The 16541-nt window shown below is 33.6% G+C and overlaps 2 protein-coding genes across 2 annotated transcripts; one reads left to right on the top strand and one right to left on the bottom strand.

Annotated features, from left to right (window-relative positions):
- Nucleotides 1-5737: 5737 nt before the first annotated feature.
- Nucleotides 5738-9741, top strand: LOC105801182 (probable inactive ATP-dependent zinc metalloprotease FTSHI 3, chloroplastic). The gene is made up of 4 exons (XM_012632520.2): nt 5738-7049; nt 7867-8190; nt 8508-8808; nt 9435-9741. Exons 1-4 carry the CDS (start codon nt 5949-5951, stop codon nt 9626-9628), a joined length of 1920 nt encoding a protein of 639 aa, XP_012487974.1. The 5' UTR covers nt 5738-5948; the 3' UTR covers nt 9629-9741.
- A 3147-nt stretch (nt 9742-12888) lies between these two features.
- On the bottom strand, nt 12889-16179 carry LOC105801191 (proline dehydrogenase 2, mitochondrial). The gene is made up of 4 exons (XM_012632527.2): nt 15556-16179; nt 13585-14230; nt 13251-13491; nt 12889-13142 (listed from the first exon to the last, which is right to left on the bottom strand). The coding sequence occupies exons 1-4, from the start codon at nt 16117-16119 to the stop codon at nt 13049-13051; spliced, it is 1545 nt and encodes a 514-aa protein (XP_012487981.1). The 5' UTR covers nt 16120-16179; the 3' UTR covers nt 12889-13048.
- Between the last annotated feature and the right edge of the window lie 362 nt (nt 16180-16541).

The raw sequence follows: 16541 nt of genomic DNA, 5'->3' as shown, positions 1-16541 counted from the left end.
TTATTATATATTTCCATTCTAATTCACTTCACAATTTATACCCTCAATTTTTAAATTACACAATTACCCCAAATTTTACAATTTTACAATTTAGTCCCTCACCAATTAGCCCATCAAATAAGCTAATTTTTCTCAATTAACATTTAATCTAAATATTCTAAGCTATTACACAGCCTTCAATAAATATAATTTAATACAAAACCCTAAGATTTAATCTTTTCACAATTTAGTCTTAAAATCAATTTCTATTAAAATTACTTGATAAAATCATCATAAAACAAAATTAGAGCTTCAATTCCATGTGAATTCATAATAAAAATTCAGCACTCATCAATGGTAACTTTCAAAATTATCCATGAAATCAGAAACTAATGAAATAAGTAGTTGGACCTTATCGTAAAAGTCTTAAAAGCACAAAAATTTCAAGGAAAAAGCAAGAATTGAACTTTCATGAAGTAAAATAAATAAAACCAGCTTAAACCTTCCCCTATGGCATTTTTGGCTGATAAATTGAAGAAGAATAGCCTAGAAAAGTTTAGAATTCAATTTATTTAAGTTAATTTCACAAAATTTACAATTTTGTCATTTAATCACATGATTTTTGTTTTCTTTTCTGCTTATGCCGCCTCATGCCTTTATTTTAGGCATAATTTCTCCTTAAGTCCTCCTTTGTTCATTAATTAAGCTATTTAATCACTATTTCTTTAATGAGCATATTTTGCACCTTTTTCAATTTAGTCCTTTTTAGTTAATTAACTATCGAAACGTTAAAATTTTCTAACGAAACTTTAATACTACCTTAATGACACTCCGTAAATATTTATAAAAATATTTACAGCTCAGTTTATAAAATCGAGGTCACGATACCTCGTTTCTAAAACCAATTAATCTAACAAATATTTCTAAAGCATAATTCACTAATTCATAAGCCTTCCTAAATTCACAATCGACTCATAAACACTATATAATAAAATTTACGAACTCACTTGTTGGATTTAGTGGTCTTGAACCACTGTTTTCGACACCACTGGAAATTGGGCTATTACATTCGTGATCTAAAACAATAGTTTCATTCAATTAAGTACTTCTAAACTTCAATTTAATCCATAATTCATTTTATGAAAAATTATGAAATTACCTCTAACATTTTAATTTTTCACAATTTAGTCTTTAAGCTCATAACTCGAAAATTAACTATTTCAACAAAAATCCAAATTAACCAATGTTACAACGAACCTTTAAATAATCCATATTTACCAACATTTCACAATAAAACCTATAGATTTTCACCTTTAATAATTTAATCTTTAATTCCACAATTCATCAAAAATCACTTAACAAAACTTGTTTATTTTTCAACAAGGATTCATAGTCTATCAACTAACATCAAAACTCATTCAAAAATATTCATATAAAGTCCCTCAACTTTTAACAGTTTTGCAAGTTAACCCCCGGGCTAACTAGACTAAGCTAAAATGATCTCAAAAACATAAAAATCATTAAAAACGAGGCAATTATACATACCATGCACAAGAACAAGGTTAGTCGAATGCTTCAAGCTCCTTTAATGGTGCTTTTAGGTTTTTGAATGGAAGAATGAGAAAGATGATTCTTGTTTCATCTTTTCTTTATTAAATTTTCGTTTAATTAAATTACCATACTAACCTTTAAAATCTAACAAAATTTTATTAAAACCTTACCCATGCACATCCACTAACACATTAAATGGTATATTTACCACTCAATTCATTTATTTTAAGGTTTCATAACCGTTTAACCCTTTTAGCTAAGAGAACTCAACTTTTACACTTTTTACTATTTTGTCCTTTTTACTTAATTAATCATGCAAACATCAAAATTTCTTAATGAAATTTTAATACGACCCTAGTATAATCCCGTAAACGCTAAATAAATAATAAAATAATAATTCACTCATCAGAATTGTGATCCCAAAACCACTGTTTCTGACACCATTGAAAAATAGGTTGTTACAACTATACCTAGCGCACCAACTTTCGGTTCCTTATCTATTTGAACTCAAACTTTTACTTACATCAAATTATATGAGTCATGCATACATAGTCCATCCTCCATTCAGGATTAAGGTATGTCACACTATGAATGTCACAAGTGAATAAATTCATAAACAGATTCACGTTTATTTTGCTTGAGTCCAGTTCGATATACTACCAATCTAGTCAGTCACATCTATGTCTCTATCTTCTAAGAGTCATCTGCTCCAATGCCCAAGAAAAAAATATCTCCCCAATAAAGCTTGATAGACGACATATTAGTCTTTCAATCAGTTTGCTCATTTCTGATTAGACTAAGGACATGTTTAGGTTCGTCTAATAATATAAGTTGTCTTTCTATATTATGATCTGACCACGTAATATCGCTTAGTATTAGTTAAACATTAGGCAACCAGTGAGCTAATAGTTGCTTCTATTTTGCTTTACATGCAAAAATCACATGAGGACAATATACAAAGGGTATTAAGGTAATTCATGAATAATTTTATTAATTAATCTATTCGAAAAAATTACAAGTGTACATAGATGAAAATAAGGGGTTAAACCTAATGAGGCCTTATGGAGTTAATGTTTTAGAATTAAATAAAATGACTTTTTAAAGTTAATGATTTTATTTTAAAGTGGGATTATATGTACTAAATGAGAGAAAATTTGAGTTATTTAAAATTGATTTTGAAATTTCTTAAAAAAGTAAAATTCTCTTTTGTGTTTACTAAATAAGTAATTTATTTATTTTTGCAAAATTTAAAACCTTGCTTTATTTATTTTGTAATAATATTTGATGTATCAATGCATAAGTTTTATGCAGTATCAATGAGTAATAACACAACAATTCATTATTGGAGAAAAAATAGTGGAAGATTTATAAATAAATACTAATAATTTTTAAGCATATTTAAATATTAATTATAACTATTATATTTTTATTGAGTTAAGGATTTATATGAAACTTAAAATCCTATCACAACGTATATGTGTGGGTGGAAACAATGATTTAGAATATAGATATGTATTTGAAAATAAGGTAAACTATATAAATAATTACCCAAGTATAAAAATTTTCATTTTAGGCATCAAAAAAAAGTTTGCAATTTAGACATCCATGTTACATAATTAAATCATTTTGGCCATTCCCATTAAAATCTCAAACAGAAATGGAATTCTTTTGTACATAATAATATTGTTTTAAAACTTACACCTTTGGTTTCTTTGTTTAATGATCCTGTTCAATCGCATAAAGTCATAAAGAAAGAGTTAAAACCCAAAAATGTCATCAAGTTAAGAATGAAAAGATTACAAGAAAGAAGAGGAAGAAGGGAGAATTATACCTGCAACAATGGTAGATCCGGTAGACCACAGATGGGTTCAATCTATCAAATATAATATAAAAATTAATAACTTCAATTGATTGATGCTAGTGATTGATGAATGATGTGTTACTCAAATCAATTTTGGCTCTATTTAATTTGTAGAAATTTTCTCCCGTTATCATGGTTGTAGGAAAATAAAGAAGGTTGAATGCTAGTAACGGTTGATTTTTTGGGGGAAAATTGAAATTATTTTTTAACTTTAATGACGAGAGTTGAAATTTAGGAATTAGAGAAGATTTTGAGAAGTCAAGGAGTTAAAAATGAAGTATTTATGGCTAAGAATTGAAAGCTACATTTAATTAATTAATTTTAGTTTGAAGATTTTTTCTCATATTAAAAGCTGAATAAATATTTTTTTTACCCCTTTTAGTCTTGGACCTGACAGGCTGCACTTCAAAACAGCCCAAGGCCAACCTGTTTATGTATTTCCATTGATTTGTTTGATGTTTGTTTACATATAATTTAATCCATGTGTTCAATACATATTCTTGAAATAGCCACTAGCTTTCCTTGTTGAATTATTAATTGGATTAATTGCCACTCTTATCAATCTCGTTATTGAAAGCATTACTGACATTGTCAATTTCATCAAGGAAGAAAGGTAAAGGCTTCCACATCCATAACATAGAATCTAAAATGGATGGATGATTTGATGGTTATAAGTATTTATCAGGGTTGATTTTTCTCATTGGTGTCAATTTTGTGTTCACCTTGGTTGCTGCAGTTTTGTGGGTGTTTTTCACCCTAACTACAATTGCTCCTAGAATCTCAGAAACCAAGGCTTATTTTAATGGAGTTGACGCTCCTGGAGGATAAAAATAAATTTATGAGAAATTAACAAATGCTTCAAAGTATGTGTCAATACTGTTTTTTTAAGGTTCTATTCGCCCCCACTTATATTATGGTGTGCAAAAGAGTTACTGACAAAAGAAAACTCGAGGATATAATGAAGCTCAATGACTGTCTATGTCTTTCATTGACGTAAACAATCCATTGAGTACTGAGTAGAGCATAGCAAGGATATCAATTTCTAAATAAAAAAAATTCTACAATAAATCTTTATAAAACAATCTAAAAATATAAAAAATAGTGGGAGATCAGAAAGAAACCTTTTTCTATATTTTTTTTGGTTGTTATGCAAATAAAACTTCACTCCTATTTATAGGAGATCCCATGTCTCTTCATAGGGACATAACTACCCAAATAGATAGTCATGTCTTTAGCAATAAATATAGTTATTTAATAGATATCTACTTGAATAATTATGACTATTTTTAATAACTAAGTGACATAACTTTTGATAACTTATAATTTTCATTTGCAATTATTGAAACACTATATATATATATATATATATTAAAAGTGTTACAAAGATACCTACATTTATTTGTTTACATAAGAAATGAGAGGAGGATGGATGGAAAGGTGGAGAGATTCTGACATCATGATGAAACAAAGAAATTAAATGTGTAATTTTAAAATAATAATATTATTTAACAGTTCAGTTAGGATTTTATTGAAAATTTTTATAGTTAAATGGCCATTTATATATTTACCCTTAAGATAACATACAATAAACAATGAAATATATGCTTTGAAATTAATTAATTATAATAACACATGAAATATATATATAAAATTAAAATAAAAATTAGATTAAATTATGAGTAGAAACACATAAATACATCAAAATAAACAATACTAAATGCACTACAATTTACTTATAATGGTTTTATCATCAATTGTGAGTTAGCGTCGAGTTGCCTTATGACACCAACTCAATTAACAACATTATTAATATATACAACTGGTAGAGATAATAAATTATGCATATTAAAAATGTATAAAATATCAAAATAAAGCTTTGGTAGAGTGGTAAATTTGAGGTTTTACTAACCTTATTTTTCTTGATTTTTATTAAAATAAAAGAATAAAAACATTTGAATAATATAACTTATTTTAATTACGGTAGGACATTTTCATAATTTACTAATTAAGTTGGTACCGATTGATGTATGATATACTTAGTCAAAGATTTTATTAATAGTATAAAAATAGAGTTGAGAAGTATCATCTATTCGAATTTTTATTAATATTTATTTATAAATTTATTATTATTATTATTATTATACTTGGAAGTGTAAATAGAGTTGAGAAGTATCATCTATTCGAATTTTTATTAGGCCGGAGCCCTTGAACCGTTGCAAGTTTTTTGGGCCACACATACACCGTGTTTATCTGATCAGTCCATCCAATACTTGAGGACCGTTAGATCTTTTGCAAAAGAGTGTTCAATCTTTACTCAAAAAAAATAAAAAATCCCACATAGAAATATATCTAATTTAAATGAAAACAAATGAAGATAAAGTTTCCTTCCTCCTGGTCACTTCATTCCTCAGTTCCATCCCCATGTATAATTTAGAAGCTCATCCATCCAGGTAATAAGTAAAGCCCTTCTTTGACTCAAAGCTACCTAGTTTCTGATATCTATGTACCTTTGGTTGGTTTTCTCTCTCAAATTTGCTGTTGTTGATGTACAAAACACATGGCTTGTTTCAGTGTTGTTTGCAATAATGGGGTTTTTGTTAGTAAAGAAAACTTGGTGATTGATAGTGGAAAACCCAAGTCTATCTGGAGAAATATTAGCTTTTCTTATACTTCATTTTGCTTTCCTTCGCTTGGAATATATAGATATAACCATTGCAAAACCCAGAATTTGTTTTTTTCTGGTCATAATAGCTTTAGGTTAATTAGAAATGGAAGAAGAAATGAGGTTCCTTCGTTGGCTTTTCAAGTTTGTTGCAAGGCACCCGATGGGTTATTGATGAGGGGAAATAGTGGAGATAAGGAAACCCAATTTGGAAGAAGAGGAAGTAGTAATGTAAGAAAGAGAATTTCACTAAGGCTGCGTCCAAGGTTGCGGTTGTTAGCAATAAGAATGAAGAGAGTTTCGGTTAGGTCGATGTTAAATGGTATTGCTGTCTTTCTAAGAAAGAATATAAGAAGAGTTAGTCTATACAGTACAATATCTCTAGCGTTGGGAATGTGCTATTTGTTCTTGAAATTAACTGCAGTGCCATCTCCTAAGATTGTTCCGTACTCGGAGTTTATAACAAGCCTGCAGAGTAGTTCTGTGACCAAAGTTTTGCTTGAAGAGGGTTCCCGTTGTATATATTTCAACATGAATTCTAAAAGTGCTGAAAATACACAATCTGAAGAAGAATCATCAGCTGGGAATGATTCAATAGAAAACCTAACTGGTATGGCTGCAAGAGAGGATAGTGTGGTGGATGGTAGACAATTGCAAAAACAAGGTCTATTTAAGAAAATTTCAAGACCTAAAACTTCTACTTCTGCATGGATGTATTTGACAAGAAAAATTGATCATGACGAAAAGTATCTTCTTAGTTTGATGCGAGAAAAAGGAACAACTTATAGCTCAGCTCCTCAGTCAGTTCTAATGTCAATGAGGAGTACTTTAATAACTATAATATCCTTGTGGATTCCTTTGACTCCTTTGATGTGGCTGCTGTACCGTCAACTTTCTGCTGCAAATAGCCCTGCAAGGAAGCGGCGACCAAGTAATCAGGTTGTTGGGTTTGATGATGTGGAGGGAGTTGATACTGCTAAGGTGGAGCTTATGGAGGTAAGCACTTCTCTATTTCCACAAAATAGATATCATTTTTTCCCCTTCTCTTCTTTTAATATTTAATGTCAATGTATTCATGAGCTGGCCACATTATGGAATTCATGATAGGGATGCAGTTTTGCTTCTTTTCTAGAATTCATTCAAATTTGTTCCGAGTATTATATAGTCTACAGAAGGTAGAAAACCTGCCGGGATGTTCCCATAGTTTTCATTTGTGATTTCCTTTAGGACTGTCAATGATGTCAGTTATTGATTAGTCTCTTTGTATTATAAATATGTCTGAGAATATGGCATCTACCTTGCTGCCAATTTTTGTCCTTTAATGGTTTAAAACTCATATCCTCACATATTTATATTTCTTATTAAAAAATATGTTAAATGCACCTAGACATGAAAGAAGTTGAAGAGCATCCCCTTTTGATGCGTCTGGATGATAAAAGTCTTTTTTCTGGGTATTGACACAGGAAAATAGTACATGGAGATCTCCTTTTTATTACTATGATCTCCTCGCCTTGGTTTTATTTGCTTTGGAAGGCATTTGAGAATTCTTTGATGATACTGATAAGAATTATTTGATGATACTTTTGTTTAGCACAAAATCATTTTTTTTTTTTTGGTTTAACAAGTTCTATATATCTTCTGATCATTTAGCTCTCTGTAGTGCAACTGCTATTTTTCTGGGGTATTGTTGTCTATTGTCTTAGTTAAGATGATGTTCCTTGTAGCTATTATTACAAACTAGGTTTACTGAATCTCTCATGAATAATGAAGTAATTTTCTGCTGGCTATTTTCATTGACACATTCTTTTTGTAGGTAGTTTCATGCCTTCAGGGTTCTGTAAACTACCAAAAACTGGGAGCAAAATTACCTAGAGGTGTGTTGCTAGTGGGTCCACCAGGAACAGGAAAGACATTACTGGCTCGTGCAGTAGCTGGAGAAGCTGGAGTTCCTTTCTTCAGTGTATCAGCAAGTGAATTTGTGGAATTATTTGTTGGCAGAGGAGCAGCTCGAATCAGAGATCTTTTCAATGTGGCAAGGAAATCTGCACCATCGATTATCTTTATTGATGAGCTTGATGCAGTTGGAGGGAAGCGTGGTAGAAGTTTCAATGATGAACGAGACCAAACATTGAACCAGGCAATTTAACATTCAACTCTATTTCCATTGCTTATGTGTATTCACTTTTATTATTAAATTCTTTATTATTCTGATCATATTGGGACTTCAATAATCAATTTTATCACTTCTGTGTAAATATTGCACTTTAGAATCAAACCATCTTTTTAAAAAAAATAAAAGAATAAATTTGTCCAATGAGTATTATTTAATCTGAGGAGCTGTCCTTGGATTTCTTTAAGTTTCATTTTTGAACTTATAATAGAATTTTACTTAAAATTTGGAATTTTGGATCTCCAGCTATTAATGGGCTTTTAAATCTCATTTTGCTGCTGCAGTTGCTGACTGAAATGGATGGATTTGAGTCAGACATGAAAGTAGTTGTTATTGGAGCAACTAATAGGCCAGAAGCACTGGATCCAGCCCTCTGTCGCCCTGGTCGCTTCTCAAGGAAAGTGTTGGTGGGGGAACCAAATGAGGAAGGACGGAAAAAGATTTTGGCTGTACATTTGAGAGGAGTTCCTCTAGAAGAAGACCCACAACTTATTTCTGAGTTAGTGGCTTCACTGACTCCAGGTTTTGTAGGTGCTGATCTCGCAAACATTGTCAATGAAGCTGCTTTACTTGCTGCTCGTCGAGGTGAGAAGCTGATACATAGCTTTATCTGATTTCAGAGTGTGGTGCCTCCGCTGCCAGTTACATTTTGAACTTTTCTTTTTGTAGTTTTCATTGAGCATCATAGAATCAGACCCCCTACAATCATTCCCAAAATGTTTTAATAACCAGACCTGTCATCAAACCCGCAAGGGGCCAAGATTTTGGTTTAATTGGTCGAACTGGTTTGACTTTTGGTTTGAATAAAACATTTATTATTATTTTTATGTTTCAGTACTCGAGTAAGTAATAAAAACGGTGATAATGTAACTAAAAATGCAACCGGCTCACTTGTTAAGGCTTAAATGTCTGAGGAAGTGGTCTTGAGTTAAAGATCATTACTTGAATAAGTTTTACAACATATAGAATAAGAAAAACGTGTTCAATAACCTGTTTAATCTAAAGCCAGGAATCCTAGATGGGGCCGACCACTAGTTTCCAGTTGAACCGGTCCAGTCTCTGGTACCCCACCTCACACCCTGGCAGTGTGCACAGACTTTTATCTTATTTATTTATTCTTTTTTGTGCAAATAATATTTATGATTGTGCTATAAACTCACTTTCTAGACAACAAGGATGAACTTTTTGTATCACTGTGCTTGTTTCTGTAGGTGGTGAAACTGTGACAAGGGAAGATATAATGGAAGCTGTTGAGAGAGCTAAATTTGGGATTAATGATCGACAGCCTAGTACCATAGGCAAGGAGCTTGGGAAACTTTTTCCATGGGTGCCCTCCTTAATGGGAAAGAGTGATCCAAGACAGGATGGCTTGCAAGGGCCTTTGGGCTATCAAACTCTAAGCTGATAAGTGCTATTTTTTTAGTGCTTGTACTGTAATTTGTCGGTTATATGATTCTTCAGATGCTTTTTAGATATGAATCTGAAAACAGTTTTGTTTTATTTAAAATATTTTTGGAAGAGATGTGTATTGGAAACAATGGAATAGCTGCTTTGCCTCTTATGATTCAGGTATTAGCGTCCAGATGTCCTAACAATGGCCACATAACCCATCAGCGAACCGTCTTATTGATGTTTACTAGGTAAATGGCTGATCACACTGATCATTAGCCTGTAGAGATGATCAAAAGTTTGACCATTGAGCTTGTTGTTCACTTACCAAAACGTGATAGTTAACAACAGCTTTTGTTGTGTGATGGTCTGGTACTTCGTTACTGTCAAAAGTATTGTTGATGTCCCAAATTTTTTATTTAGGATTTAAATGAAACAGAGGGTGTTAATTAGCATTGTGTGTATATTTATTCTTCTGGTCTTCTGCAAAAATTGATAAATTCAATATTGAAACCCTTGATTACACCATAAATAGAACTACGCCCCGAGATGTGAAAGAATGTTGACCACTGATTGTGGCTGGCTGCTGGAAATATTTGACCACTTAGCAAGCATGTGGGGTAATTTTCTGCTACCTAATAATTGTTCAACACTTGTAGCATTGTGGTCTGAACTTTGTAATAGCTACTCACTATAATTTCAAGCAAGGTCAAGTTGAGAATTAGACTGGAAAAATTTAAAGCCATAACTGCCTAGCTAAATTTTCCAATTTATTTCTATGTCTAAAATTACTCTTATTCTGACAAGTTACTCTTATAAGCATGGTTGTGCCGCTAATTTCATGAGGCTACTATATAAAATAAAAAAGCAATTATCAATTAACATGTTATTTTTCCTTTTTCATTCATGTGTTATGAGTTTGTTTTTTCTTGTCTCTCTCTTTTTTTTCTTCTCTTTTTATACATTTCTTAAACTTGGAATAAATTAGCAAGTTTGTTAAGAAGTTCCAGAAATACATTCCACTTGCGACAGAGATTCAGCACTGAATCAAGTGTTGCTTAAAATTCTGATGTTCCTTTCCCTACTCATTTAATACTGGTTTTGTTAAAGATCATATTACCCATGTCTTTAATACACTTTTTATGCCAACTTAGTTTCTCGCTCCTTGATCATACTTTCATATTTTGTTTCATATTGTCAGTTTAAAATTCAAGTGTCGACCATAAAAAATTTCATCATTTCAACTGAGAGTTTCTGTTGCAACCATTGCAATCATAGTAACTTTAGTGTCTTCATTTGTCCATCTGTTTAATGGTGCACATTACTAAATTTTGTTCTTTCCCCCTTCGGAAAGAGGAATGTTTTACTTCCTCCCTCTTGTTGATATTTTCCCCTATCTGGTGGTATGAATTGGAAGCCTTAGATTTAATTTTGTATTTAATAGCATAAAGATGCTTAATATGCTCGTGCCTCTTTGGTCAATATGTTCATAAGACTTATTAGTTACTGTATTGCTTTAAACCTTCAGTTCCAGCATTTAGCTTCTATTAGTTCTGGGCCAGGATATTTCTTGTATAAATCCCCCCTCTTGCAGGATAAAGTGGGTTTGAACCCAATCAAATCTGCTCAAATTGCAAAGAGAAAGCATGCTAGGAAAGCTACAGGCTCCAGCAATGGGGCTGGGATTTGAACAAGGGGTGGCCTTGGCAGAATTGCCTTGAGTCGCAATACAATAAGCACACAGATGCATAACATAAAGCTGGCTTTTTCTCCTCTCTCTCTCTCTCTCTCTCTGCAGAGAAATTAACCTTATTCTCAGACCTGCTTCTTGTTGTCATATGTGGTGTCTTTAAAGGTGGCAAAAGGCATGCTCAGCTCCAATTGCTTCGGTTTAAGTCTTCTTTAGATTAGATCATTTTATTTTCACATTATCTTTGGTTTTGGTCATTTTTAGTCCGGTTATCTGGAGTTTGGATCGGATTTAAGTTTGAGTTAGAATAAAACTGATAACTAAAATCTGTAGTTTTAGTATTAAGTTCAGGTTATTGTGGATTTTGATGTAGAGTCATTTCAAGTTTGTTTTATTTCAGGTTAGGATCATTTTAGGCTTAGGCTTAGGTTGTTTGTATTCAAAATATCTAGGATTTGGATTTACTCAGGTATGGGTTTTGACATTTTATTTGATTCGAGTTTGAGTGGAGGCTGGTTCGAACTTTTCTGGGCCAGTTTTAGAGTTCCAATTTATTTGGTCATCTTGAATTACCATACATATATGACAGTGATTCTAGATCCGCATCTAGATTCCACCAAGACAAACAGCTTGAATTCCTTTTCAATGTGAAAAATCTTTCTCAAGTTACACATTAATCTCCCTGTTTATATTATATTCAGGAATCTCTGCTTGACAAATGGAATCCTAATCAGCTAAAGTGGGCAGGGAGAGTGGAATCTTCAACAGCCTTTTGTTCAATTACATCCAATGGTGAGTGGTTGGTTTGCATACTGCACCTTCATTTTTCCATACGGGAATTGCGTGCTCTGCTAGTCATAATCATACTAGTAGTTTACCAGTTGATTGGGGCTCCCACTTGGCCATGACTTTGATATGCACTTGCAAAATTTTATCATAAGCTTCAACATAATACACGCATGTGCTTATCATGAGATGATTTGTTTGAGTGCTTTCTATTTGCTAGTAATACTTGGTGCATTTCAGTTCTTGTCGGTTTAAAAGTAAAAAGTGCAAGGTGCTGGATCTTGACTCTGCTTTTTTTTCTTTCAGTAGAATGATTGTTTTCTGATAATGGACGAATAATAAAATGAACGGTTGTTGGATCTTGACTCTCTGCTTTGGTTTCTATCAGTACAATCATAGTTTTTGTGATAATTGACGAATAATAAAATGAACGGTTCCATTTGGCTTGGCTTCCACTGCCTCTCCTGTTCTCTCCCATTTGAGTATGGGATTTGAGCCTAACCACTAATTTCGATTAACATTGGAGAATGGATTTATAATATTTTTATTATATGGTGATCAGTAGTGGCAGTGATCAGTAGTGAAATAAATTCCACTACTAATTGATAGGAAATGAAGGAAATTATGATTTCTTGGAAGTTGAAAGTTATTTGTTCTTTTTTCTTTTTGGTACTATATCCTTGGAGGCACTGTTGTTTCCTATTCCATAGGCAGGATCATAGGAAGTGGTGGTGGGGCTGGGGCTGGGGCTGGGGAGATTTGGCTCTGAATTCAGGTTTAGGGATTAGGGTTCCGATATATTTAACTAACATTGTGGAGTGGCATTGATATGATATTCATCACCAAAGGTTACATTTATTTCTTATTTTTATACATTGTTGGCGGAAATTGCAATCTGATAAGAACAATCTAGCCATCCCTGGAAGTGAAAGCCATGTTTTAACCCCTAGGTTAAAATTTTCAATGTGTTCCTATTTCTATCTTCATGCTACTCGGAGATGCCATCTCTGACTTGGCAAATTGCAGCTTCTTAAGTCTTCTCTTCAACTCCTTCCTGCACGTAATTAGATAAGCCGGAAAGAAAAAATTGATCAGTATCACATCACTTTATAGTTCTATGGAACCTTAGCTCTCCCTTACTTAAAAGCTTAAAAGAGTTTACCCCATGAGTACACTATCAAGGCTTGAAGTCGATAACAGTCCTCTGTTCTCTTCGGCCCTCCTTAGAAGGTATGGCATTACCATAGCTACAGGTCCATATGGTAAATACTTGCTAACTTGAAACCCTGCATTTCTCAAACCAAAAGAAAGAGCCTCTGACATTCCATAGAGCTGAGCAAATTCTAACTTTTGGTTTCCCTTCTGAATTCCTAGATCGCATGCTTTTGATGCTGCCAGTTGCCCTGTTGATCATTTATTGGCATTTTATTCGTTAACCAATCCTGTGTCTTGAAATCTCGTATGAGGAATGAAAATTTTGAATTATAGTAAATTACCTGACTCAACATTATGAGTAGCAAGAACAACTGCACCATAGCCATCAGCAATCCTCTCGAGCATAAAAGAAGCACAGTCATTGTAGCATGCATGTGTCTCCTGAATGCTGTTGTGAATCGGGGAATCATAGCCTAACAAAGAAGCTAATTTGCTTTCACTGGACATATAAGCACCCCTTACTAGTTTGAACCCCATTGGAATCCCCAGACTTTGTGCAGTTTTGGTTGTCACGAACAGCCTCTCTTTTGCATCTTTCAAGTATGCTTGAATTGTACCGAAAACAATAGGATTACCATCTTGGTTATACATGATTGCTGAAGAATATGTGAAGTAATCAATGGCAGGTTGTATTGATGTGTCCTCAGCATCGATTGTCAATGCCACGTTATCTTGAACGCACTTTTGGCAGAGTTCTAGAAGTCTCTGGTGCGCTAGTTGAAGGTCTGACTCTTCTTTTGGGGATAATGGTGCAGGCTTTTCAAGTGTGTGATATAGAGCACTAGAGTCTGAGAAAATTGGTAAAGTGTTCAGTTTCCATGGCAGATAAAAAGAAGGGTCCTTGTATTGCCACCTCAGTAAGTCACTAACTCTCTTTAGCAGGCCGATGGGGCATATTGCTGTTATCTTTGCTATGACAAAGCTCACCTGTAGATTTAGGGGACAAAGAAGTAAGATCATGGTCAGTCAAAAGTTTGCTAAAGTTCTAGGAAAAAAAAACATTAAATAAGGTGGTCTCCAACTTTGGTGCTTCGTGTTTGACACATCTTAGGACATGAGTATGATATGATTTTAAGAAATTAAACATACCCGTGTCGACCCTAAACTCATATCGAGTCATAACTGTCCGTCATACCAAAGATGTTTCAATTTTCTAACCAATCATATCATGCAAGTAGGGGGAAAAAGGGAAAAAGAAAAAAGGACATGCACTTTCAAGTGCCTTTCTTGGAGTTTTTTTATGGGGAGATTAAGGAAGAGATAAACTTAGTTGAGCCATTCAATCCTTGCAATTCTTCAACAAAGGATATGGCGGCTGCTGAGATCTATCTACTGTTTTCTCAACACAACATTTCCAAGCTGGAGTGTAGCTGGAAAGCTGATTGTGACAGAGACATTCCACTGAATGCCCAAATCCTAAATGTTGGATTCCTTCCTACAGAATCATTAAACAGAACATCCCTTTCATCATTAATAGCCGAGAACTTTTCCTAGGCGTGGCCAAAAAAGAAACGAAAGGATACACGTTTAGCCAGACAAGTTGTCTATTGTTTTGTATGTTGTCGCTAGCAAACGCAGTTGTCACAACAACCACCGATCCTTTTCACCAATGCTCTCTACTTTCTCCATCATACATGACAAGTGCCCCCGTATCACAACTTTGTTTATATGCGTACATACGCACATACGGCTATATTTTTTTCAACTTTGTTCTATTATTAAACGCCAAAATATTATAATGATCCTACAATAAACTTCGATTTTAACATCATCAGTTTTTTCTTTATATATTTAAGACATTTGGTGTTCGATAGTCATATTAAATCTCGACTCTTAATGGACGAGCGAGCTATCTAGTAGTAATTTTGTGGGACCGCATCCACAACGTAAAGCTCACGTGCATGAGGATACAGCTATAAAATGGTGTTGTTTTATATGAATGAAAAGGAAATTCATAACTTTTCATGTTGAAACATCTTACGATTGATAAGAGGGAAAATAAATATGAATACTAGGGAAAATCATATTTAAAAGAAAAAACACTATATTCACGTGTTTAATATTTGAGTATTTAAATAATTAAAAATATTAGTGTCCGCAGTTAATCCGAATATAATTAAAACAGTTAAGTGGAATACTAATAATGGTTTTGAAGGAGAAGATAAGACCTTGAGAATCGTAGAGGTTTACGTGTTGGGAGGAGAATAGATGAGGATAAGAAAGATGGCTAAATCGAAACCAAAAATACTTACAGACGAAGCTGGAAGCGACTTGGCCAATTCAACACTCCCAAGGAAACCTTCCAAATTTCGGTCACAACCGGCGTTATCGCTCGTATGCTCCACCGCATAAACCAGCATCCCTCTGAAACCCTTGTCGTGGATTCTCCTCACACAGTCCGCCGCCTCCTCCGTCGTTTCACCCGCGCAGAAGTGTTGAAAGAACGTATGTCTAACTGCTTTCAATATAGCGTCACGTACCAAACTTGTTTCCATGAGCCTAGAATTCATAATCCACATGCCGAAATCTACGAACCGCTCGTTAGCAGCCAACCCGAGGTTGGCCGATGAACGTAGAAGGTTCAAGGTAGGAATGGAACCAAAAAGCCTTTGGTGATCATCAAGGTCTAGAGTTGCGTTTGTAATTGATTCTTGTTTAAGGGAAGTCGGCTGTTTTTCAACAGCGGCGGGTTCAGGCTTTTCGTCAAAATTGAGAGATGCAACGGCGGCGAGGGAAGCGGTGGAGGCTGAGTTAAGAAACCTAGTGAATGAGGGGAAGGTATTGAGGAGTTTTGGTGAGAGAAACTTTGTTGCCATAGAAGGGAGCGAGCGGACAATTAGAGAATATAGTTTTTGACTTGCAAGCTAAGTTATGGGAGCCTGAAACAAGACGGGAATTTATAGACAAAAAATAATGTATATCTAAATTATTTTACTTGGTAATGTTGGTTACAGTTCTAACAATAATTCAAAAAGGAGGTTTCTTTTGGGTAAATTTATAATTATAATTACATCCATAATTAAAATAAAGTGTTGTAAAACACAATGGATTAAGAATTGGATAGAGAAAAAATTGAACCTATACACTCAAGGCCTCACAACTTTGCCAACTAAGGCGTGATTGGCAAGTATGTTATTAAAGGATAAATCCTAAACAAGTTGACATATTGATGACTAAGAATGCAAAATCTCTATCTATCTAATTTATTAAAGCCGCCCATACATTTCATTTCTTGTCC

The sequence above is a fragment of the Gossypium raimondii genome, chromosome 7 (genome assembly GCF_025698545.1).
Source record: "Gossypium raimondii isolate GPD5lz chromosome 7, ASM2569854v1, whole genome shotgun sequence".
NCBI lineage: Eukaryota > Viridiplantae > Streptophyta > Magnoliopsida > Malvales > Malvaceae > Gossypium > Gossypium raimondii.
The sequence above is the reverse complement of the archived record's forward strand: the minus strand, read 5'-3'. Positions and strand labels throughout refer to the sequence as shown.

Bases quoted from the DNA above. Each gene is read 5' to 3' on its own strand.
- LOC105801182 (XM_012632520.2), top strand. From the start codon at position 5,949: ATGGCTTGTTTCAGTGTTGTTTGCAATAATGGGGTTTTTGTTAGTAAA. The intron at 7,050-7,866 runs GTAAGCACTTCT...TTCTTTTTGTAG, and splicing joins CTAAGGTGGAGCTTATGGAG to GTAGTTTCATGCCTTCAGGG. The intron at 8,191-8,507 runs GCAATTTAACAT...TTGCTGCTGCAG, and splicing joins GAGACCAAACATTGAACCAG to TTGCTGACTGAAATGGATGG.
- LOC105801191 (XM_012632527.2), bottom strand. From the start codon at position 16,119: ATGGCAACAAAGTTTCTCTCACCAAAACTCCTCAATACCTTCCCCTCA. The intron at 13,492-13,584 runs GTAATTTACTAT...AATGATCAACAG, and splicing joins TACTCATAATGTTGAGTCAG to GGCAACTGGCAGCATCAAAA. The intron at 13,143-13,250 runs GTAAACTCTTTT...AATTACGTGCAG, and splicing joins CTTGATAGTGTACTCATGGG to GAAGGAGTTGAAGAGAAGAC.